We start from the raw sequence: 25,840 nt of genomic DNA, 5'->3' as shown, positions 1-25,840 counted from the left end.
TAAAAGTTTTGAATTTCCTCTCCGACCACGTCTATGGAGTATGCAGTCTAACTTGACCACTAGAGGGCGGTATGAATTGCCCTTCTAATTATGATGGTGTGACATCATGAGGTCATTATACTGGCCATGTGCTGTTGTTTGTAAGATACCGTAAAATCCCTTCCTAGTGGTGATAATCTCTTGGATTGCTGATCTTTGACCCTATTTGGATAAGACAATCAGAGGTTGCTGACTGGCCCAGTTTTGTGCCATAGTTCACAGCGTCTAGTCTAAATTTAGAAAAAAGCTACCTTTGATTGCCGGTGCAAGGATGGCCTCTACTATCCATTGTTCTCCTTATTGGCTCAATAGCTTTAATAAGCAACAGATGACAGCTGGGTTTCATGCCTACTGTGCAATGAGATTCCGAAACAACCACCAACGACAGAGGAAAGGCATACAGGTACGCAACTATCCCAGAATTGCTCCATGTAATTTGAGCAATCGTGTCACACGCTTGTTGTCCGCCATCAACATACTGACCTAATTTCAGTTTTTTTGGAGGAAAAGATTATTTTGTGTGCAGTGATGATTTGGTTGGAATGGGGCAGCTAGTGCACTGTGTGTGTGTGTGTGTGTGTGTGTGTGTGTGTGAACTCCGATTGATGTGTCAGTTTGAAATTCAAGCTGCTTTGCCTGATAAATTGACAAGTGAAGTGAATCCAAGGGGGACATCTGGATCAGTTGTCCAGGGATATTCATGCACTGAATGGCCTCTGCACTCAGATGCATTCGTGTCTGCAGCCTGTGAAATGAGCATCAGAACCTCAAGAACAGGTATCCACTTCATGTATGATTTCACCATGGCAGCAGCTCATCCTAGCTACCTGTGCGAGTGTGAAAGGTCACACGTTTATACGCCGTTCATTCTCATAATGAAGAATTTATTATGCTCCGCATGTATAAATATGCAAGCACCGATTGACATTCAGTGTGAGATATCCATATAAGCATGCCCTCTTCGTGGATTGTCTCAGTGCTCTGGGTTTTTTCTTCTTCTTCGGACATCCAGCTCACTTCAAGTTAACATCTATGATCTAGGCAAATTTGTGTGCGTTCTCGAGTGTGGAGAACTCAAGCATTTATTGAAGGTCAGTTTTTGCTCACGTTCTGAATTTTATATCTTGGTTGAGTTCCTAACTGTCATGTTGAATTCAGATCGGTGCAGACACTACTGGCTGCCAAACACACATCACATCACATATCACATGCTTCCTGCCAGTATTTAACCTCAGAATGAATATCTTTCTTTGTCTTAACTTGAATGTAATCTGTGTTTCAATGATAGTGTTTTCTTTTAACCGTTGGCCATACTACTTTGTGTTATTGATAGCAGGCTCATCAATTTGTATAATGGCAATAATTTACATTTAGTGGGTTCTCCTTTTTTTTTTCAATTCACCTGTATGCATAGAAAGGCATTAGAGCACCAAATTTTTTACTCTTATTTTGTCAAAATGAATCTATATGTAATTACATAGACTGGAAGTTCTTTAAATTCTGAAGACGGTAATTTTAATACATCATATATGCAGTTTCATTTACTCTCTTAAAATGATGTAGCATTGCCCCATGACGATTTCTTGCCTGTACCGGTGATATAACGTACCTCTGCAAGATACAGGTGTGTTAGATCAAAGCAAGCTTGTGTGTCTGAAATATGTCCTATGCGCTCTGTGTAAACAATGATGCGTTGCCGATACCTCAATCAGATCCTTTGCTGTTTAGAAACCCTGTGTGCATTCACACTTGCTGATTGCCGTCTAGAAATTCCTCCAGTTAGATCGAAGGGCATGCAGATTAGGTATCTCTTCCCATCATGAACAAATTAGATATCGTGATATTGCACTGAGAGCTTCTCAGTGCTTCTCTGCTTCTTTGTGTATTTCCATACATATTTTGTGATACGTTGCTTCACACACTACATGGATCACGCAGTAAGACTATTCAACTACTTGCTGAACGATTATTCAGATGCAATGTAGGTATTGAATTTTTCTTACTTTTACTCGGCGTATCATTTTCCTCTAAACATCATGTCAAGTCCAATATGATATTCCCACAAACTGAGGAAACATGGTAGAACCTTTTTGTGATGAAAAGTGCCTTATAAACCTATATCCTGTCTTTTAATAGAAATGTCGCAAACTCAATGATTGGTGAATTTTCAAATTCTAAGGATAGGGTTCCAACATCATGGAGTGTACCGTTCTTTCTTCCTGATTTTCTCTATGTCATAGAACAGTGGCACCTCTCAAGAACTGATATATATCATTCTATCGAAATTTATACCCATACAACTGTATCCTGCTATTGTATATTCACAATGGGTGCTTTCCTGATGTACACCAATCCATTGTATGCAAAATACACAGCGTTGTTCCTGTGGAGGAGTTTGGACAAATGACCACTCCCACTCTGACTGAACCTTACACTCTCCGGCATTTCAATTACCACTTCCCATTGTATTGTGAAAATTTTGGCCATACAGTATGTGACAGTGTTCATGACTCATTTTGTGTTTTGTCATTGTACGGCGTATTTGTATGGAAAGTGCCGTCTCTTAGTTGATCCGTCACATCTGTTGCCATCACTTGATGACAGTGAGTCAGTGGCTGTGTCACACAGGGTTACCATACTTTACACTGCCACAGTTGGGAAACTCTGGGGTTTTGCGTTCAGGTACGGTGCAACTCTATCATTAGATCAGTGATGTAGTTTGTTATTCTGATGAAGGACAAGTGAGTTATCAATTGCATGAGTATGTTGTGCACATCAGAATATTCATCACTAAGTTTGTCAAGTTTATAGAAAGCCCTCAAATAAATGACTGGTCACTTTCTCAGTTTCTGTCACACTGGCATTATAATGTCAAATCATGGAAAGCATAATTGTCACCACATTTGGAAGGGTATTTGTAACACATCCTATCAGAATGGTTCATTGTGGATATATTTATATCTATATCTATACACACACATACACACACACACACACACACACACACACACACACACACACACACACACACACACACACACACGTCTGTGTGTCTGTATGTCAGTGTCTTCTGTGTGTGATACCATGGATGTAAAAAATAGACATCCGTGGTGATACACAGTGCACTACATATAAAGTGCATTTAGACATAGATGTGTACTGATGAGTGGATACAGTTGACAGTACTGGGAGTTCTTTGTTGCAGATAACACTTTCCCCATATCCTTCGTACGAACACAGTTGTCCCATTTTTTCATTGACTTTAGATGATTGTTTGCCCCTCTTGTCACATACCTTTAGCTTTCAGACATCATCACAAGCTGATTTATACTTAGTTCATTGACACTGCTAGATTTGAACTCTCGTTGAACCCTTATAAAGACCTGTTATTCAAAATTCTTACAAAGTTCAAGGTTGTGTTTGCATGTTTACCTCTGTCTCTCGCTCCTTTTAAATATCAATGTGTAATAATAGAACAGAATTCTACTCACTTGACCTACATAAGGTGAAATTTATAACATGGAATTTAAAATTTGGGTCACTCTAATAGTAATCAGACTGCTATATTATTTTTTTGGTAAAATAAAAAGCCAATTTTTTTTTAAATAAGTGGAAGTTTTGTCAAATATTTTATAATCAAACATATTGCACATAACAATACCAGGTGGTTTGTCTAGCGTTCAAATGTTGTATAGGTTTTTTACACAGTCCATTCCATATTCCCTCTGTGTAGTCTTTGGCCATGGAATGTTGATGGAACACCTCCTGTATGAAATTTGTATGCTTTCTGACAAAGTACACAACATGGAGATTATGCATTAAATAATTAATATTTCACTGGGTCATTGTACCCGTGGCATGATCTCAAAATTATGACAGCTGTTATGAGGTAAGAAGTTTGTCGAAGTCTTGCTCTGTCCTCTCAATTTGGTAGTCTTTATTGACAAGCATAGTTTTAATTTCAGTATTTTTCTGCGTATCACTGATCAAATTCTGAGCATCTGCAGTTTTTTAGCTCACATTTGGTTATACCAATGTGAGTTTATCGTATAAGCTGAAGTCGATGGCGTCTGTATGTATGTGTGTGTGTATGTATGTATGTATGTATGTATGTATGTATGTATGTATGTATGTACGTACAGTATGTCCGTCAACATCAAAAACACGCAAACCGCTGCACATTTCAGCTTGGTATTTGGTGTGTGGATGCATCCTGGGCTATAGATGGGATTTTGTTCAAATGAAGTCTGCATTGCCAAAATTATGCAAATGAGCTTACAAAATGTGAAAATGGTCAAGAATTAATATCTCGAGAACTGCTGTTTTGATTGATTTGAAAATTGTGTGCAAGTACCTTAGGCGAACCTTATACAGTTTTATGAATATTGTGAAGATATCCTTAATTTTGTATTTTTGCTGATTTTTTTGGTGATTTTTCTCATTTTCAGTAAAAATTCTTCTTCTCTGAAACCGCCAGCCCAATCACTCTCAAATTTGGGTTAGATCTTTGCGAGGGTGTTACTCTTCTAATTTGTTGAAATTATGACAAAATTGGGAAAATTACTATTTTGGAGCAATTTTGTCATTTTTGGTCAAAAAATCTTAAACAGTATTTTCTTTTTAAAACCCCTGGACAGACAGCTTTTATATTTGGTACACAGACGTACAGACATGACAATAGTTAGATATGTGGAAATTGTCCTGAAATATACAAATTTGTATTTTTAAGACAATATTGTCATTTTTGGTCAAGAAAACTTGTTCTCAAAATTACTCGTTTGATAGCTTTTTAATTTGGTATAAAGCCCCGGGGGATGTTATTGGACAAATTTTCTGCTCAAAGTGTTGGGAAACCCCCAAATTTGTATATTTTAGGTAATTTTCTCAGTTTGTGACCTCAAATGACCTACACCAACCCAGGATATGTTGTGAGACAGTTTCGAAGGCTGTGAACATAATTTTGTCATATTTGGTATCAATTTGTAAGAAAATTTGATCCAGAAAACAAAGCTGAGGTGAATTTTTCATTGCAGACTAATTTTGCAACTTTTCTAGGTAAGACATACAAGAACTGATGAGAAATTTGGATCCAGGATAATTCCAGATGTTGTAATCACCGCCCACAGTGGAAGGCATTTCACTATCTGTAACCAACTTAAGTGCTGTTTACATTAGAATGATAACACTCATGGCATTAATTAAAAACTCCCCAAGGTTGTAAATACATTTCCTGTCATCTGGCATTATGTAATACCAAGGGATGGAACATTTGATATTCAGGAGGGGGTAGGGTCTAGAAGATTGATGAGGTAGCATTACTTTTTACCAGATCCCTTGTACATTTTTTACCCACTCCCACCTTTTCTTTTTATCAAGCCTTCTCTGTCTATTTTTTGTTGTGGACATTTGCTTATGTATTTAGGATCTGCTTGTCCCATTGCTATAGAAGTTGATATGCATGTTCCTAAAGATGACCTCCAGTACCTAAGTTGGAGACCTTATTTGCTTTTGTCATTCTTGTTTTTCCTGGTTTAAATATTTCTCGAATGGACCAATTCAAACCGAATGTGAGCACACTGTCCTTGACGGTATTTTTCACTTGATTCTATCACAAAGAAATTTTTCTTTTAAACTTGTACGTGTTTCTCAACACTTGTATCATCGTTTGCTCAACACCACCATTGCCTTGATATTGCTGCGTATTCTGTTGGGACGGTGTATGTAACATTGACCCAGTCTGACGTCATCTTTTGTCATTACATATGGAAATAATGTTTTATTTATGAATGCAAAGGTGTTGAACACATGACAGGAATAAACACAGAATCACACTGAGTGATGGAGCTAGAACAGGCATACGAAATGGCATTCAGCTAGTATTTATTGACTCTTGAAAATATTTTATTGTTCCAAATGTCAATCATGCCAGTATGGAACAATTCTGTTACATAATATTCTGTCAGTTACCTTTTGTTTGGCTGGTAAAATTTAATCTGTTCTGTGTAAACACTGCAGAGGTTTAATTCTCTTCCGTCTGCTCTGCTAATGTGTCTACGTATCCCATTTTGTCCGTCATGACAAGAGGATCAATTCATATCGCAATGGCGTAAAGGTAAAAATACATCTTGCTCTAGGCACCCTGCCCTTTGTGCCTCGTTCTAGAAGTGTGATGTTACCGTATTCTTTCATAAATTTCAAAAAAATTGTTCTCATTCCAACGCTCGTCTCTTTCATCAGGTTTTGTAGTGAAATTTACGATGTTTACTCCCAAACCACCCCCCCCCCCTCCCCCTCCAGAACAAATAACAAAAGTAACCCTGAACTCCCTGGGAAACAATAGGTAAAATACTTCACAGGGGAAGTCTGCCGGTGTAATTTGGTTTGATTCACGTTGTCATGGCAACAAGGCATACAGATAATGAGATATATGTAATAGTAATCTGTTTGTGTAGAGTTCTGAGATATGAATATGACGTTTTGTTTTCACTCAGTAAACAACTATCATGAACTTGCATGTTTATTTATGATTGAGATTTTACTCTTTGGTGTATCGATCAGCCTTTTTTCAGCCTTCCCCAAAAATCTGATTATCTTTTCAAAATATCAATAGAAGTTGACAGTTCAGTGTTCTGAAATTTGCTGCAATGCACATTTTGTTTAATGTGGGAGCTAAAAAAAGTAAAAACGATAATACTTGTAGCCAGGTGACGAAAGTGGCAGCTGTTTTCTTTTTCATTGGATGAGAGATGGTTTTACAAATAGTTTGATGACCTCAGTGGATTAGAGGAGTGCGATAGCTGTGTAAACAAACATTCATCTCACTACATGTACATGTGTATGATGATGGAATCACCATTTGTTGTTCATACTTTCTGCTGATAACTTCTATCCAACAAACCATGTATCTGTTGTTCTTGCAGGAGTTGCTGCCAGACTTAGCGTCTTTCAAATCGACCGCACCGGCGTACACGGACGTTAGGGCACCTCTCAGACCATTTACAGGTAGATGCTGTTCTAAGTGTACACCAATGAGCAGGGTAAGTGATATTTCTCATCTTGATTCCTAGAAAACTTTAGTGCAGAAGGGAATTCACTGAGGTTGTGATAGCTGGAGAAATACCTTGTAATAGTCTTCTTAGAGGAGTAAATATTATGCAAACAGTCAAACAATTTCCTTAATTAATTTCAGGATTTGTGTCTGTCATAGTACACTGCTGATGAAATTGTTTAGAATTTCAAAGCTGTTGGTCGATAACTTTGTCAATCAAAAACTGAAGAAATGGGCTACTGCAAAGCTAATATAGTTTGCCATTTTAACTATCAAGATGTACTGCCTTCTTATTGTTTTCAATAGAATGGATGGAACCAAATACAGGGAATAGGGGTGAAGAGATTGATTCACAGCAGAAAATATGATTGTGCTTTCAGGCGATGGCTATTCGCCATTATTTTTCTCATTTGTCAGTAACGACTGTTGAATTTAGCATTCTCATGTCTAGAAAATCTCAACGTTCTGCCAAGTATTTGCATCATTATTTGCGAGTAATGGCACGGTGTTTAACGTAATGTATTTTGCTCCACAGGGGATGTATTATGATAATGATACACCAGCAATGGGAATCAGAAATATCCTTCATGTGCAGCCCGGAAGGTGAGTGACTGAACATTTCCTATCAATGCAGCGATATTTACCAATCCCCAAGGGACAGCGGTGAACTTTGAATGTGGTATAACAAAGTTCATTGCCAATGCTTCGCTTCGTCCCACCCAAACTTGGAAGTTAATCCATGATTGATCAGGAATATTGAAATGAAACAGATCGAAAATTCGTCTGGAGGGGGGTGGTGGGGGTGTACATATGGTGTGGAAAAACATCCTGTTTACAAACAATCTATGCCCGTCACATGCTTACAAATCTGTTCACATGATTTCCATGTGATCATACATTCAAAATGTAATTTGGAAAGGTCACATGATATTCATGTGACTCTAGTCTTGGAATCAAAAGGAAATCCTGGTGTCATCTGGAATGGAATTTTGCTAGGGTCCTGCTACGTTTTTAGAGTTTGGTCAACGTATGTAACCAAATCACTTTAATTTTAATCAACTACACGGTTGTGTACCATGGGAAATTTGTAAAATTAAACAACAGTTTCTGACACCGGCACGTTTTGTTTTTCTCTATTAAATTACCAAATTTTTAATGTCAGTTTTTATTTAATTTATGTATGAGTTGCAGTTTAACTGACAAAAATATCAGCCATCTTTGATCAGATTGTACTCAAGTGTAATATAAAATATGAATAAATTTTTTGATTGACGATTGTGAAGACACCAGGTCATTGACATTTTATATCACTTGACAGATGTTTTTAATTCATCCATTATAGCAAATATAAATCAATATTACACTGAGAATTATGATGATGACTTCTAATAATGACACGTCAGAACGTTGATTTAATCAGTCTTTCATCGCCATCATCAATCAAAAGCTGTGTAATGAATTCATGTTGTGAATATCGTACTCTGTGCCCCTTGCCTTGGGAGATCAATTCTTCAGTCTAGCATCTGACGCATGAACACCTGCTCCAGGCCAAAGATCATCATGATCCATATTTCTTGTTGAAATATGCTGACAACACTACCATTCCAACAACAGATTTTGCTTACAAGCGTAGAGTATGGCACCGTACACTGCCATCTGTCTCTGATGCCCAGGGTTAATAAATCACTGTGAACAGTTATAGAAATTCAGACAGTCATTTAAATAACACTGTCCTAAGTTTCCACTGTCAGAACTGGGCCAATCTGTGCATATGATTATGAATATCTTCAAGAGAATAATAAGTGAAATAGAAAGTATTTTCATCCAATTATATCCTATATCCCTTCTCACAAGAATATGTTTACAATTTACCGCTTTAGAAATGAGATTGTTTGGCTTGCTTGGTAAATTTTCTGGTCAGAACTTTCAAAATGTCTCTCAAGTCAAGCCTCTATTTTTCAGTAAAATGTCACAAAATTGCTCATAGCAAGGGGGTGCTGTATTGGTTTACCAGGTGATGGCACATACTTACAATTGACATTTGTGCACGTGTACAAGCTGAGGTCAACAAGTCAGGCATTTATCATGTCAAAGTTGCGTCATCCAATTGGACAACTAGTACATCTGATCTCTGTGTGCATTTTCAACTACCATTGTTTCGTCTTTGCAAAAATTCTAACAAAATCAATATTCATCGATACCTGTCTTCTTGATATCACACCTGTGTCAACCCGTCTGTTTTGAATTTCGCAGGGGCTTTTTCAGTCGCAGATTCCCGATTTTAGCCCATGAACTTGGACTTGAACATACACACGACTACCCAAACCCAAAGAAGGTACTGGAGTCTGTTGTAAATTCAGATAGGTGAGTATTGTTACCCATAGTGCTTTGCAATTGTTTTCTAACATTTCACACAAATAATATTTTCTAAGTTTTGACATCATTTGTTCTGTCGGTTTTATATGGAATTGTGTTTTAATGACAGTAAAATCAGCATGAAAACAGGAAGACTTTTTACATTTTGTTTTGAAAACTACAGAAACAGCTTGCACCATTTGATATCATCATAACAAAATAATCCATGTACCATTAGTACAAAATATCTTAGTTATATATACTGCATGTTCTTTTGGATGCCATTAAAAATGTTTCAGACAGTGTTGTTCCAATGAAAGGAATTAATAAATAAATTTCTGCAGATAATCCATTTGAAATGAACTCAATGAGTTGGGGTCAAGGGTCAACTTTTCAGCAGGATACATGTATGCCAAACCTTTCACTTTCATGTGATAAATAATGTAAAACAAAGCTTAAATTAACTGACATATTCTCTCCTGTTGTAACAGGGTACAAGCTGCAATAGAAAAAAGTGCAATGTCAGATATTGATGGTAAGTGACAGGAAAACCCTCAGTACGATTTTCTTATCTTCATTTCTTTACTTTACATATTTCAAGTCAGTTATGAAATCAGCGTATCTTTACATTAATTTTGTTGATATGATTCAAAGACCAAAGCTGACCTTGTCATATAAAAGGGTAAATCATCTCTAATTTACCAATACTAGCCTTTCAAAATGGCCCACCGTCCACCTTCCCACTCTCTATAAAAGCTGTATGAAAATTTTCAATATTAAGAAAGAACTTGAGTTTGTGTAGAGGTTTCAAAATTAGTTAAACAAGTTGTAGTCCAATGAAGAATTACAAAAATTACAAGATTTGTAAGGTCTTAACCTGTTCACCCAGTTTCCCAGTAAACAGGTTCACAACTATGATAAAGGGTTTATTCTGTCCTAGTGGTACATTTTACTTCAAGGAGCACTAAAGACAAACAGATTGTTTTGTTACGAGAATGGAACTAGCTCTTTAAGTATGCCATAAAGTACAAATTATTCGCAGAAAGGGTTAATAATGTATTGTTTCCTCGGCTGTAACTGGAATGGCTTTGCTTCACAAAATTGTAAATTCTAATCAAATGCATTGTCATGAAAAGAGGAAAACCAAGAGTAAATGAGAATATTTTCCTGATAGGTGAACCGGAGAAATTCCCATTTGCAGTAAAGAAACATGCTGCCAGAGCGTATCACTTAGTTACCAATATGATAGCAAGCATCTCCAACAAACTCATAGGGTAAGTGTGTGTTTTCATTCATGAACAGATAAATACATGCCACCAGTCTCAGCTGATAACATTTCATGGCTTCTGCCGTGTTTGCATCATATTCTGTCAGCAATTTGGAAAGTTTTCACTATGAATGAAAACAGGAGTCACTTTTATAAAAAGCCATGGAAATTTTTTTCGTTGTGGTAGAGTTTCAGTACCTCTTGCACTATCATGCTGTTTACCTATGATCTGTCGGAAATGTAAATACATACACATCATATCAGAACAGTTTTGACGTTCTTCTTGATATTGATTCCTCATCAATTCTTCAGCCAAACAATGTTTGCCATTCATTTTTGTTCACTTTTTTCATCTTGATTCGGTTTGAGGTGACGATTAATTAACCAATGATTGTGAATGTGTCATTTTCAGATTTACAGGATGGTTCCTTCTGAGAGTCATGTCCAGTTTTTTCACTGGCGTTCATGTACATACAGGACAGATGCAGACAGTCAAGAGAGCATCAGAGGTAGGCCTGTGCTAGCACATACCCAACAGCATTTCTCTGCATGTTCGGGACAAATTTTTTTGAGGCAGCAAATTTTTGGAGTTTCATTTACTGGGACAATGAATACCATTCATTAGGGGAAGGCTCCATTAACTTTGATGGTACCTGAAACCCGAGTTGCTGCCTGCCAACTCGGGTGACAAACAGAAGACTTTTAATCCCCAAGGTGTTAATTTTCCATTGTTGCGATTATCTTATCGAGCTGGTGCTATAATAGGAACGTCAGGGCTGTGACGACTCACTCAGTACCACGGGCACACACATATGCTTGCACATGGAACTATGTTGACAGGAAAAAGTGAACTGCCCTCTTTTCATTGCAAGTAATCTAGTTTATTCTTTAATTTAGGCTCTAAACTAAGTTTTAGAAATATGGTGAAACAAAATATCGTTCTTCGTTCACTTTCATTCAAGTTTCCTATTTTCGGACGCTTCACTTCAGTAACGCGCATTGATCCTTATGGAAATGTAATCAGAACAGCATGGAATGTTCTTTCCACGAGATTTTTCTTGCACTTGTAAACAACGTAACGAGTGAGTAAGGACTCCAAGAGCTTCGCGTATCCTGTGACGTTACATTTCCTATAGAGCGAATTTAAGTCAATGAATTGCTAGCCGGATCCGTCTGTAAACAGTATGGCCACTCGTACATATTATAAGAAAGGAGATATAGTAGAGGCAGTTAACGAGGCCGGTCGGCGGACGGCACAATTTTCAGTGATTTAATTCACGGTATGAATTTCACAATAAAACGAATTCGCGAGCTTACCATTGATTTTTGGTGATGTTGAATATAATTGAAAAAGAGAGCTAAATTCCAGTGTTCATGTTTGATAAAATTCCAAATTGACGACACCCAACGTCAACCTGTACGACACCGTATGTGTACAACACAACCTGCAGTCGACTAGTCGATTGTGACACAGTAAGCTTACACATAATGCAATATCGGTCGACCCACAGTCCCTCTATCCATGCATTTCTGCAGTTGTCTTTCCTATTCTGCTCAGTTAACAGACAACATGATTTCACAGAATATTACACAGAAAACATAATTAGATCATATTTGGAGGCACTGAATATTAGCATTGCAAGAGAAAGCGACGACAAATTTTCCGGTGTGATTCCAGCCGTTGCTTGTGCTACGTCAACCATGAATGTAAAAAATAGACATCCATGCGTCAACACACTCGCAGCGATCAACCCCAGAAATTATCGCACACTATCATCATTTACGATGGGAGAAGGATCACGAAAAACAAACACCGGTTTCAGGATATGATGATTTCTGTCTTCGTGTCGTAGATAGACGCAGAGAACACTTAACAGAGCCAAAAACAGCGAAAATTCGAGAAAAGCATACACACAATCGGGGACTGTGGCATGCAGGACAAACCCAAGCTACGCATTATCACGTGACTGTACCTCGTATCGCGGTTTGGCTGTGCGATCCAGGTGATTGACACCTTTTACAATAGGCGTTTCCAGACCGGTGGATAGAGGGACTGTGGTCGACCTGAAAGTTGACACTGTGATCGACGTAGCGTTTCAAAAGTACGAAAAATGAGACCAAGTAATTGTTTGTTTATTTAGATTTGATCTAAAACCTCCGGCAACCAACAGACAAAGTCCTACTCTTACGCAGAAAATCAAAGTTTTCAAGCATAGACTCCCTCCACAAAACGCGATGTAGATCTATGATCGACTATGGATGCATTGACGTGGCCACAGCGTTTCAAAAGTATGACAAATGAGACTCAGTAACTTTTGGTCGCTTTACATTTGATCAAAAACCTACCCATCAGACAAGGCCCTACTCTTACGCAGAAAACAAAAGCTCTGAAGCGTCGACTTTCTCTTCCGCGTTTGAGACTTTCTTCTCTTTCGCGTTTGAGAGAAACAAACGTCGGCTATATTCGGAAATGGCCGGCTATTGGTGGGCGTAACGTCAGTCCAATGGCAAGCTGCACCCGATGTGAGTTCACGTCGGAATAATTCGGACTGTAGTCGGGAAAGCAAGGATGACCTCGAGAGCGATTCCGAGTACAGTACACGTTCGCAGATCGCGGTACTACAGGCTGATACTAGATAGCAACAAGTTCACCGCGTAAATTGCTAGATTACATATAGCCACATAGGCACTTCTGAATGTTATCTCCGGCTTGCAAGACAACAAATATCAAAATATTATCATCAAAACCAGAATTTCGGGGCTAGAGAGCGAAACATCGCTGAAAAGTAGCCGGCCAAAATACGGAAGTAGCCGGTCAATTTGGCTGGCATCCGGCTAAAAATGAACACGCTGCAAACAGAGAGGCTTGTTGCGATGGACGAGTAGCCTTTGGCTTTTGACCAGAAAAATAAGTGAGTGTTCATTGATAATTCAAAGACTGGATCCGTTGACACCAAAGTTTGCTCGTGATTTTCATTACATTGCATGCACCTTTCCGCAATGTGAGTATGAACTGAAATTGAAAGAGTACGTTTTAGTAAAAGTCCTGTTTTGTTGTGCTGAAGTCCTGTTTTGTTGTGCTGATTTTCGCTACCGTACTTTCTCATACAAAAATAGCTTTTCGTATGCAAAATCAGCGTACGTTAATTAACTGCTAGTATTGTTTAAACAGCATTTTATTTGAAAGGGATTCTATAGTACCATCGTTTTTGTAAACTCTTCATGCAATTTTATGAACTAAATGATGACTTCAAAATAACAGCAAGTGCTGGACGGCACTTTTAACGCTGGTCGGAAATCATGAGTGCCGGACAAGAGCCGTCACGGCATGGGCCATGTTAAAAGTAGTTCCGGCAGTGCTAATGTTTTGTTTACACTAAAAGATAATCTGTTCGCATATGTTGACATAGCGATTAATCCTCTGATAACCAACTCGGGTTACTCGGGTACGTCCAAGTTAATGGAGCGTTCCCCTCATGTGGAGTTGAAGGAATGCTTCCAGAGATGGAAGTTATGGAAAAGTAATTGAAATTACGTGGGTGTCCCTGGAAAGCAAACCACACATCATGTCAGCTTACACTGCACACATAGTCCAAGCTTAATGATAGGCAATATTTTTATCTTCTTCCTAAAGCAATATACCAAGAAACAATGAAATGTTTATACAGGTTAACACGCGTTTATGGTCACGTAAGCACTATGCAATACTCCAGTGTAAAATGATATTTCAAGGGTACACTAGGATTCAAAATGAGTAAGTTGTGTAGTTGTAAGAAGACGTTAACCCCCATGTAGCTGTAAGTGATTGAAGTATTCCATGTGGACCTTGTCTGGGTATTCCTCGTACATTGACCCGCATTTATTAAAGGCATCACTGAAAACAATGTGGTTGTGGTTAAAGTACAGAGGCGAGGGTCAAAGGTCAATTTAATAGAGATCTCTTTGTACACAGTGTTGCATTATATTAAAGCATGGCAGTTATTACCCTACATAAATTAATGTTATATTATAGAAAACTTAATTATGAATTATGATTTCAACGGAACTTTGAAATAAACAAATTGCACATTTGCAGAAAGAAATGAAATCTCTTCTCTCCTCCAGTGCATTCTTGACTTGATTATTGTACTGTAATACTGGACAAAGATGATTACAACATTTAGAATAGAACTATAACAATTTCAGTTCATTAAGAATTTTTAAATCAAAATTGTTGGGCTAGTTTTACATATTAATGATGTCAGTTTTCTATAAACAGTTTACATTAGCCAACCATTTCGGGAACAAAAGTAAATGATAAAAGCTTGAACTGTCTGTATGGAACAATACTGACAATTTATGACTCGGAAATATTTTTTTGGTAGAACAATGGAAATTTTTCTGTGTTTTGGAAAGTGGCAATCAGCCAAGACAACAATTATTGCCCCTCCTTTGAACTTTACACATAGTGTCTGTAAGACCTAGTTCTGAGTTCATCAATATGTTCTTGAAAGGAGAACAAACTTCTGGTTTGTCCCTTGAGACATCACATAGCTATATGTACAGACTGCAAGTATAGCAACTTCACTTGAAAAAACTTGCAGAGAACTTGTTTGCTATGAAAGTATTAGATCTTTGAAGTTCAAACCAACTTTTAAACCCGTTTTCCCCAAATTTTGTGGTACTTAAGCAATGCCTTATATGTATAAAGATGAAGACTTCCATTTGAACAGATTCCCATTTTCCAGAAATACAAATATGTATCAGTGGGAGGCTATCAGAATAGTAGCGGTATACGGTTAGGCTATATGTCTATATCTGTACTGTCTAACCATTACGAAGAGCAGGCAATTAGGACCATGGCAGAGATGAATATTCAACTGATTTTGATATCCATAAGGACCCTTTGTAAGCCAACACAAAAACAATGTTTTTATCTAAATTAAATCTGCTGTTTGCTCATGTGTTTAATTCATTCATTGTGTGTCCTTTTCAGTAGGTGAAGTTTGATTTAATATCAAATAAAAACATACAGAGAAAGATAATTATACAGTTGATCATGATCATGGGTTTCCCTAATCAAATAAATTTTTTATGTGGATAATGTTTGTCACTACAAATAGCAATGCAGTCAAATTTTGCCTGGTATAATCCACAATGTACCTCCTCAGCTTGTAGTTTTATCCAGTACATGTTTTCTATAATGTAACACCATACCTTTGAGACAAAACAGGTTGCCTGATTGCAGCAAGGACATTGATACAGTTGTAAAGAATATCAAAATATATGTACATTGTATCATACCCAATAAATAAAATGGTGACATTTTTAGATTTGAATTTTACCTCTCAGAGTGCCAGACACGTTGCAGCGATGCCTTAACCCAACCATTTACCTTTTATTTGCAGAAAGGAGTGCCCATGATTTTCCTGCCGATGCATCGCAGTCACCTTGACTACATACTGGTCACGTTTGTACTACATCAGTGGAACATTAAGGCGCCACACATCGCTGCCGGCGACAACCTCAACATAACCTTTTTCAATTGGTTGATAAGGCACCTAGGGGGTTTCTTTATCAAGCGGAAACTTGACAGAGACGACGGCAAGAAAGATTATGTCTACAGAGCCGTTCTACATGATGTAAGTCTTGCGCATTCTCTCTTGACATTGATGGATTTAGGATGTATTGTATTGGCAATACCTGGAATGGAATTTTCCATCAGCAGGGAGGGGACTTTCATGGATTTTTTGTCCGTATCATGGAATCATACTCTGTTTTACTCCAGCACCTTTACTTCTTTTCCAGAAGTGATATTCCATATCCCGTACAACGTGGTTAGTTGTCTAGAACTTGTACATTTGCCATGCTATTTCAACCATTTGATAAAAAATTGGCTTTGTCCTCCATCGCAAACCAAGTCACCGCCCATTCCCAGAGTTTTAACTGGTGAAAAAACTTGATCACTCTATCACATCATATCTGTGTCGTGTTTCCGTATTAGAAATCAAGTTCAAAATCTCTTGTCGTGTTCAGTCTTGTGATAAGACTGACTAACCATTACGTTTGATCTTTATGATGTATCTACAAAGTAAACTCATGTACAGAATTCATCACAAATTACTTAAAATACTTTTTACTTTCATCGTCAACAGTACATGCTTGAAGTCCTGAGGCAGAACCAAAACTTGGAATTCTTCCTCGGTAAGTTTTGCTCAAGTCTGTTTTATATACATGCACTACGATTTTAACTTTGCCTGAGATGCAAAATATTTCTAATTTCCTAAATCCTTTCAGAATGTCATATGTTCAGATATTTATGTACGTGTTTTCCTTTCCAGAGGGAGGTAGATCAAGGAGTGGCAAATCGTTACCACCGAAAGGCGGCTTGCTGTCAGTAGTGGTTGATGCGTGTATGAATGGTAGGTCACACAATTTGCCTGGACTTTGTAACTTCATTCAAAGATTGACTCATACTTTGATCCGTTGCTGTTGATCCCTTTGCACTGCTTCAAAAAAAAAGGGGGACACTGATCAAGAGGTTAATACACTATGAACTACTTGTTGGTGTGTTACCTCAGTGTACTTTGCACCGTCTCGTAACCTGATGCCGGATTTATCATTCTAGACTTTTCATTAACACACTAGTGGCAGTGTACCTGTTTTGGTCGTACTATCATTATCCTTTTATCAGATTTTATCGTTACATGAAGACCAGAAAAATCTCTAATCTGTACCTTGATACCAATCTGCACCTCCGATACTCCTGTAATATACTTCCATATGTGCTTAGCTATGCAGAAAACTGTACTGAAGGGCTACAGGAGAAAACTGTTGTCTAGAAATCATTTAGCGGGTAATTGCTCTACATCTCAAATAATGGTGAAACAGAGGCTGATTATAAAAGAAACAGTGGGACGCCTAGATGGAGCAGATACAGAGCACCACAAATTTTCCCATCAATTAGATTAACTACAATTAAATGAGGAAAGCTACCAGTCTTACAGAGTGCAAACATGGGCATGAAGTAGAGTGGCCTTAAATTAGACGCTCAAAACATAATCCAATCACATTGATTGAATTTCTGGTAAATTTTGAGCCATTATTTTGGTGTTTTCAAAACATTGAAGGAAAAAAAATAAAAAGGGAGCTGTGACGGTATTTCAATACAGCATACTTTCACTGACTTCTAGAGCGAACTTGAACTTGTTTAGAGGATCATGACATTGGAAGCGTCGAAATGTGAAAACTTGTTCTGAAAGTCAACATATACACCCCATTGTTAAATACAGAGGTCCAATTATCATTGAAAAGAATACTATTAAAAACAAACAAACAAACAAACCAAATTACAAAGTTTTATTTTCAAAAGTGTAGAACCAGCATTGACTTACTTACTACATTTTCTTATCACACACATCCGATTCACAGGAATCATAAGTGATGCGTACGTGGTGCCAGTCAGTATAAGTTATGAGAAAGTGTGGGAGGGAAACTACAACAGAGAACAGATGGTAAGATTCATAGATACCATTTAGATCTTGTATCATACATGTAACCAAACTAAAAGCAGGAACTTTATCAGTGTAACTTTTGTCAAGTATTCGTGTCATTCAGGTACAGATATTGAAAATTTTTGTAAAACTGTAGCAGAGATTGTAAATTTATAAAACGATAGAAAATTACATAGAAAAGGTATGAATTGTTTAGTTACATCTTTACTTCCAGTTTCATTATTTTGATGATGAAAGGTCAGAATCTGGAGTCAGGATTGGCATAACACAGGGCTTCCAGTATGACAACACAATAGAATTAGAGACTGGCACTGTGTATATTGTACAAACCATATTTGAATATGAACCAACAAACTCATAGGAGGAATGGTCAGTGTAAACGTCAGTGTAATTTAAACATGTGATAGACAATTTTGAAATCTTTTCTTCTTGAATTTTCTGCCAAAAAGCATTGCAGCATTTTAATCATGTTTTGTTTCTTTTAATGATGCTTTTTGCCAAACGACATGGCTTAGTAATGGTTGTAGTCTATGGTTTTTTAGCTAAAATGTTGTTTTCACTGTGAATTTCAGGGTCACAAGAAAGACAGTGAATCGTTCCTGAATGCTCTGTGGGGATTGTGGCAGGTAGCCAGGCAGCACAGTTACGGCAGTGTCAGGCTGGACTTTGCACAACCATTCTCATTACAAGTAAGTGTGGACTGAAATATAAACTCCCATCATTAGAAACACTGAAGAGCTCACTCAAGTCTCAGTGTGGGTGAAGCCAGTCCTGCCATTGTTCCCAAGGTGACTGTAGATATGAAACTGTGTTGAAATATCCTAATGACCTTTGCAGTCCCAAACACTTCTGTTTGTCTACCAGTCATACCAGTTTTATCTGTAATCACATCAGCAATGACGGTCACATTTAGATAACTGATCATTTTAATGTTACTATGAGTGTGTCAAAACAACAGTAAAACAGAGAAATTCATGGACAAGTCTGTACTCTGCCGTTGTTGAAAATGAAAAAGCTTTTGAGTTAAATGCTTCTGAAAATATTCCTTGAAGATTACACATAAACATATCTCTTCTCAATTGTCTGTGTAATCCATTACAGTAGTTCCATCATAAAGCATTCTACAAAGTCTTCTGGTTTAGCATTAATCTCTGAAGGACAGATGCTTTGAGAATATTGAAATTATGAAAGGACCAACAAGAGATACTATGTCAATGTCAACAATTATTTCCCTGTCAACTCGATTATGGCGAGCCAAACTTTTTTTCCAAGTGGTGAGAAGTTAAGCTCCTACCACCCCATTGCACTGTATGTAGGTCCACCCATCCTATTGAAAACAGTGGGTATTGACCAAATTCTTGTGGTGGATGGGTTAGTATATGTTTGCACAATAAAATAAATAAATAAACGATGGATATATCACGGTCTTCCTTCTTTGTTTTGAACTCTCCCTCCCCCTCCAGGAATACTTACAGGGTGCCCAGCCATCCATCCCAGTGTCCAGTGAGCTGACTGACAACGGCAGTCCCAGAAGTCCAAAGATGAAGTCCGTAGGGAGTGATAACTCCCTCTATGGTACTGAGATCATCAACGACGACCTCAGGCTTGTCATCAAGGGTTTAGGAGAACATATCATGTGTGGTGAGTGATGAAAATTTAAACTGTTTGTAATTTAAAATGCCAGATTTAAAATGTTATGATCTGCATTCTAATATTTCAAAATCACGTTTTGTCAAGAAGATTTCAAGCTATGACTTTTAGTGCACCAATATTTTGAAAGTGAAACCAATCTATGAATTATTTGTAGGATTTCTCTTGAAATCTAGTTACTTGCTACATTCTTCATGAAAGGAGGGAAACATTTTCCACTGACACATTAAATTTTAATACAGATACAATTTTACACGGCCGCATAAAAGTGTTTTGTTTAAAGTCGTTAAGCAGATACCAATGTGTCAATTTCTTTCTTTCTTTCATGTTTTATTCAACAGAGGCAACTAGATGCCAGTCCATCATGAGTACAAACTTACTGGCGTTTCTACTGCTTACCAAGCACAGACAGGTACTTGATGTTGAACATATATTTTTAGCTCCCATAGCCTATGTATATATGGCAATGGAAGCTATTCTTATAGGCTAGGGAAATGTCTGTATGTCTGTATGTCTGTCCGTCAACATCAAAAACTCCAAAACCGCTGTACATTTCATCTTGATATTTGGTGTGTACATGGATGATGGGCTGTAGATGAGATTTTGTTCAAATGAAGTTGTCATTGCCAAAAATATGCAAATTAAGGGAAAAAATGTAAATACAGTCAAAATTGAAAAAACTCAATAACCACTGAGCAGATTACATGAAAAATTAGCATGTAAGTACTTTGGGCTGACATGAAATGATTGTGCACATCTTGGGTCAGTATCTTGGACTTGCTATTTTTCATGAATTTTTTTTGTAATTTTCTCCCATTTTTGGTCAAAACATCTCCTGCTCTGAAACCACAAGTCCGATTGATTTGAAACTTGGTATGGAAGTGCATAGGAGTGACCTTTCCCAAATTTGGGCAAATCGTGGTGAAATTTGCATATTTTTAGTTTACACGTCCATAGACTCCCATGTATAAGGCAGATCTCCATAGACTCCCATGTATAAGGCCACGAAAAATAAAAATTAGTTTCTCATGTATTCATATTGCAAAAAGGATGCAGTGACACAATTTTAGTCCCCACGGATGAAGTCCAGTGAGCTTATAGATTGGGTCATGTCCGTCTGTTCGTCCATCCGTGAGTCCATCCGTTCACGCACATATCTCGGATATTTTGACAAAATGTCATGTGACCTTGATGACCTTTGATCTCAAATATACATATTTGTCCATAACTCAGCAACCACAAGTGCTACCACCCTTCATATATGGTATGATGGGACAGCTTATGACGCCACATATTGTACCTCATTAATTATGCACATATCTAATTTTGAGCGAGCCAATAGAGCTAAAGGTCTGATTTTTGGTATATAGGGATAACTTAGCAAAACAATTTTTTTGACAAAATGTCATGTGACCTCGGTGACCTTTGACCTCAAATATACATATTTGTCCATAACTCAGTAACCACAAGTGCTACAGCCTTCATGTATGGTATGATGGGACACCTTATGACGCCACATATTGTACCTCATTAATTATGCGCATATCTAATTTTGAGCGAGCCAATAGAGCTAGAGGTCTGATTTTTGGTATAAAGGGATAACTTAGCAAAACAATTTTTTTGACAAAATGTCACGTGACCTCGGTGACCTTTGACCTCAAATATACATATTTGTCCATAACTCAGTAACCACAAGTGCTACAGCCTTCATGTATGGTATGATGGGACACCTTATGACGCCACATATTGTACCTCATTAATTATGCACATATCTAATTTTGAGCGAGCCAAAAGAGCTAGAGGCCTGATTTTTGGTATAAAGGGATAACTTAGCAAAACAATTTTTTTGACAAAATGTCACATGACCTCGGTGACCTTTGACCTCAAATATACATATTTGTCCATAACTTTAAGAACCAGTCTGTACCTATTCTGTCATATCAATACACCAAGACAATCTCCAATAAAATATTCAATTACAATAAGGCATTGCGGCATTTAAAAATTGATGAATTCCTTCAAACACCAGCATCCTGTGACTGCTCTACATCTCCCTTCAAATATACTCCAGTTGGCCATGTCATCACTGGTGATCTGAACTTGGTTGAACATCACCACCTTCGTAAGATATTATCTTGTGGACCCAAGTTCAGAGAACCTCGCAGGATCAACTGGAACCATAATTTAAGATCATTATGGACTCAGTTGAAGATTATGCCAGGAAATGGGCTAAAAGGGAGGATGTAGAGTTGGACACACTGTCAGAATGGGTCAAATCTGTGAGGAAAATAGTGCGTGGCCGTATTGGTCGACTAAGATCACATGTTTGCAGAAGACCCTATTCTGTATTTAAAGATCCTGATGCTGTTAAGTGTTTGAATGATATCCATGACAAATATGTTGTCGTCCCTGCTGATAAAGCTGCCAATAACATTGTATTTGTCTGTAAGAAGTATATTTTGAATGTCTTATAGACGAACTTGGTGTAACTAAGACCTCAACCAACTCCACTTACAGACAATCAATGTTCAACAAATCTGAAATTTTGGCAAACCATAAGTCATTCATTGATACTTTTAATATTACAACAAAGGATGACCATAATAAGTTGCCTAGCTTATACTGGATACCAAAGCTCCACAAAACACCTTACAAAGCTAGGTTTATCGCAGGATCTCCAAAATGTTCAACATCAGAGTTATCAAAGATACTGACTTCTGTTCTTTGTACTGTTAAACGGGGACTTCAAGCATACTGTGATATTGTCTTTTCTCGGAGTGGTATAAATCAAATGTGGATATTAAAAAATTCGAAGGAACTCTTGGAAAATTTGAAATCAAGATCTGTTTCAAAAATAACATCTATTAAAACTTTCGATTTTTCCACATTGTATACCACAATACCACATGATAAATTGAAAGAACGCTTGAAAAACATCATCAACCAAGCATTTTTCTACAAAAACGGTTCACGCCGTTACAAATATGTGGTATTAGGGTATAATTCTACATATTTTGTTAAAAATACAACTAATGCTAAAGTGTTTTATACCGAGAAAGACATTATCAGTATGCTTGATTTCCTCATTGACAACATATTTGTTGAATTTGGAGGACACATTTTCCAACAGTGTATAGGAATTCCCATGGGCACTAACTGTGCTCCCTTACTTGCCGACTTATTCTGTTCTCATACGAGGCAGAATTTATCCAGAACCTTATCAAGCAGAAAAAGGTCTCTGTAGCTCGTACTTTCAACCTAACATTTAGATACATAGACGATGTTATTTCATTGAATAACTCTGAATTCAGTAAATATCTCGCTATGATTTATCCTCCAGAATTGGAGATTAAAGAAACTACAGAAACGGCCTCTTCTGCTTCATATCTGGACATTTTACTTGAATTTGACTCCAATGGTCACCTTTCTACTAGGCTATATGACAAGAGAGATGATTTCAACTTTAGTATAATTAATTTTCCTCACCTCATCAGTAATATTCCACTCTCACCTGCTTATGGGGTATACATTCCCAGCTTATACGATATGCAAGAGCATGCAGTTCATATGGTGATTTTGTAGAGAGACATGGCCATCTCTCTTTCAAACTGTTAAATCAAGGTTACACCAGAGCAAGACTTGTCTCTACATTCAAACGCTTTTTTGGCAGGTATCGCAAGCTGGTAGATAAATACAATATCTCTCTTCGACAAATGATCACTGATGGCATCGGTGACATTGGGCCTTAGTTAGTGACCACTACCTATCTGACTTACAGATTGATATATGGCGGGTGCCACATGTGGGCAGGATGCGCTTACTATTTTCGAAACACCTGACATCACTTCTTGGTCTTTTGGCCAGAGGTCCATATATCTTTCTTTCATGAATTTGACTTTGTTTGTACCGTCTATTTACTGTCTGTTCTGTGCTGTTTTGTGTCTATGTTTACAACTATTGTCTTACAAATTTTGACCTAGTGTTATTGGATTATGGATTGGTATGATTGCGATTATTTCAGTAACCCCAAGGGCTACACCCTTCATACTTGGTATGATGGGAGACCTTATGACAACATATCCTGTACTTCATTAATTATGCACATTTCTAATTTTTTGCAAACCGAAGGAGCTTGATGTCTGATTTTTGGTAGATAGGGATAACTTAGCAATACAATTTTTTTGACAAAATGTCACGTGACCTCGGTGACCTTTGACCTCAAATATACATATTTGTCCATAACTCAGTAACCACAAGTGCTACACCCTTCATGTTTGGTATGATTGGACACCTTATAATGCCACATACTGTACCTCAATAATTATGCGCATATCTCATTCTGAGCGAGCCAATAGAGCTGGATGTCTGATTTTTGGTATATAGGGATAACTATAGGAGAGAAATTTTTGACCAAATGTCATGTGACCTCAATGACCTTTTACCTAAAATATATGTTTATGTCAATAAATAAGTAACCACAAGTGCTATGTCTTTTGCATTTAGTAGGATGGGAGACCTTATAACAACACACGCTTTACCTCATTAATTATGTACACATCTAATTCTGGGCAAGCGAATAGAGCTAGAGATCTGATTTTTGGCATATAGGGATTAATTAGCAATATAATTTGTTTTTCAAATGTCATGTGACCTCGATGACCTTTGACCTTGATTATACATATATATGCATATTTCAGTAACCACAAGTTCTATACCCTCCAATTTTGATAGGATATTAGACCTTAAGATGTCACATCTTGTACCTCATTTATAATGCGCATATGTATTTCTTGGCTGGCCAATACTGCTAGTTCCCCATCTACACTGCGTAGTGTTGTTTAGTTTGATTTAGTTGTGGAGTGGTCGAGGGTCCCTTGTTGTATTTCAAAGAGTGACCGATGGCCATTCGTGGTACCTCGCTCGTCATCCTTAAAACTGCTGCCTTGTCAATTAACACATGCCTAGGGCGTCGGCGACTTTAGGGTGGGTGGGTGGGCGCTGTCTGTCACGCTCCGCCGTGAGAAGGCATGGGTACTACATCTGGGTAAACCTTATAAACCAGTCCTCATGCATATTCATATTTAGTTAACCAATCACTACGCAGTGTAGCTAGTTCCCCATCTACACTGCGTAGTGTTGTTTAGTTTGATTTAGTTGTGGAGTGGTCGAGGGTCCCTTGCCTCCTCTCTTGATCTCCCTCGACTGTACCCAAAAAGCAAACCCCTCTCCAATACTCATCACGCACATCTACAAATACCACACAAAGATGAAAGAGGAAAAATTATTTATTTTCCTTCATAAACATAATAGTCGACAAAACATAAGTCAGGAGCAGATATCACCAAAGTCACCCTGACGGTGTCAGCAAACGTAGCCTGACCTAACCAAATTGTCCTGTTAATCTTCACTAGCTGGTGGGAACGCTGCTGACGCCCCAACAAGTTCATTACATCTCTGATACATACTATGCGCTTCTCCTATCGATTGTTGTTGTAATCTGAAGGCGGGGAGAAAGGCAACATCACCTTCGATAACTGCATGTAATACGATGCTGTTGATTGATTAGACCATCCTATATGCTGCATAATATCTGGGAGGGATGAACCTGATAAAGCTAATGCAATGGCACATGCACTGCGAAAACTATGAATAGTCTCTCCTTGAAAAGTGCCTGTTTTCTGCATATAGAATCTCAACCTAGCATTGGCTGCATTAGTAGAGATATGAATACATTCCACTTTCCGATCCCTTGAAGTTGAACGGAACAGGTAGCCAGGACTAAGCGTAATACTTACTGCAATTGAAATATCGACATAGTCATTTATGGCCTTGACTGGACAGATCAGGCTATTTCGGTTCTGAAATAGTGCAGAGGGCCGCACTTTCCCATCACGCAGCGTCTTCCCCATACATGGTTTAACACAAATCCACCTTCGGGTAATTGAACAATATTTTCGATTTTAGTCATTAAGAGGTCACCTGACCGGT

General features: G+C 37.8%; 1 protein-coding gene across 3 annotated transcripts in view; it reads left to right on the top strand.

Annotated features, from left to right (window-relative positions):
* Nucleotides 1-25,840, top strand: part of LOC139120195 (glycerol-3-phosphate acyltransferase 1, mitochondrial-like) — a 52,073-nt gene that overhangs the window by 8,571 nt on the left and 17,662 nt on the right. For 2 of the 3 annotated variants that reach the window (XM_070684363.1, XM_070684364.1), the window contains exons 3-15: nt 6,960-7,076; nt 7,623-7,690; nt 9,341-9,451; nt 9,934-9,977; nt 10,617-10,716; nt 11,122-11,218; nt 16,097-16,330; nt 16,844-16,892; nt 17,030-17,110; nt 18,120-18,202; nt 18,775-18,891; nt 19,666-19,843; nt 20,194-20,264. In XM_070684363.1, the coding sequence (XP_070540464.1) occupies nt 6,960-7,076; nt 7,623-7,690; nt 9,341-9,451; nt 9,934-9,977; nt 10,617-10,716; nt 11,122-11,218; nt 16,097-16,330; nt 16,844-16,892; nt 17,030-17,110; nt 18,120-18,202; nt 18,775-18,891; nt 19,666-19,843; nt 20,194-20,264 (1,350 nt within the window). Of the gene's footprint in view, nt 1-247; nt 443-6,959; nt 7,077-7,622; nt 7,691-9,340; nt 9,452-9,933; nt 9,978-10,616; nt 10,717-11,121; nt 11,219-16,096; nt 16,331-16,843; nt 16,893-17,029; nt 17,111-18,119; nt 18,203-18,774; nt 18,892-19,665; nt 19,844-20,193; nt 20,265-25,840 lie in introns of those variants that run through there. The other variant, XM_070684365.1, reaches the window with a different exon arrangement.

This window comes from Ptychodera flava, chromosome 20 (genome assembly GCF_041260155.1).
Source record: "Ptychodera flava strain L36383 chromosome 20, AS_Pfla_20210202, whole genome shotgun sequence".
Taxonomy (NCBI): domain Eukaryota; kingdom Metazoa; phylum Hemichordata; class Enteropneusta; family Ptychoderidae; genus Ptychodera; species Ptychodera flava.
The sequence above is the reverse complement of the archived record's forward strand: the minus strand, read 5'-3'. Positions and strand labels throughout refer to the sequence as shown.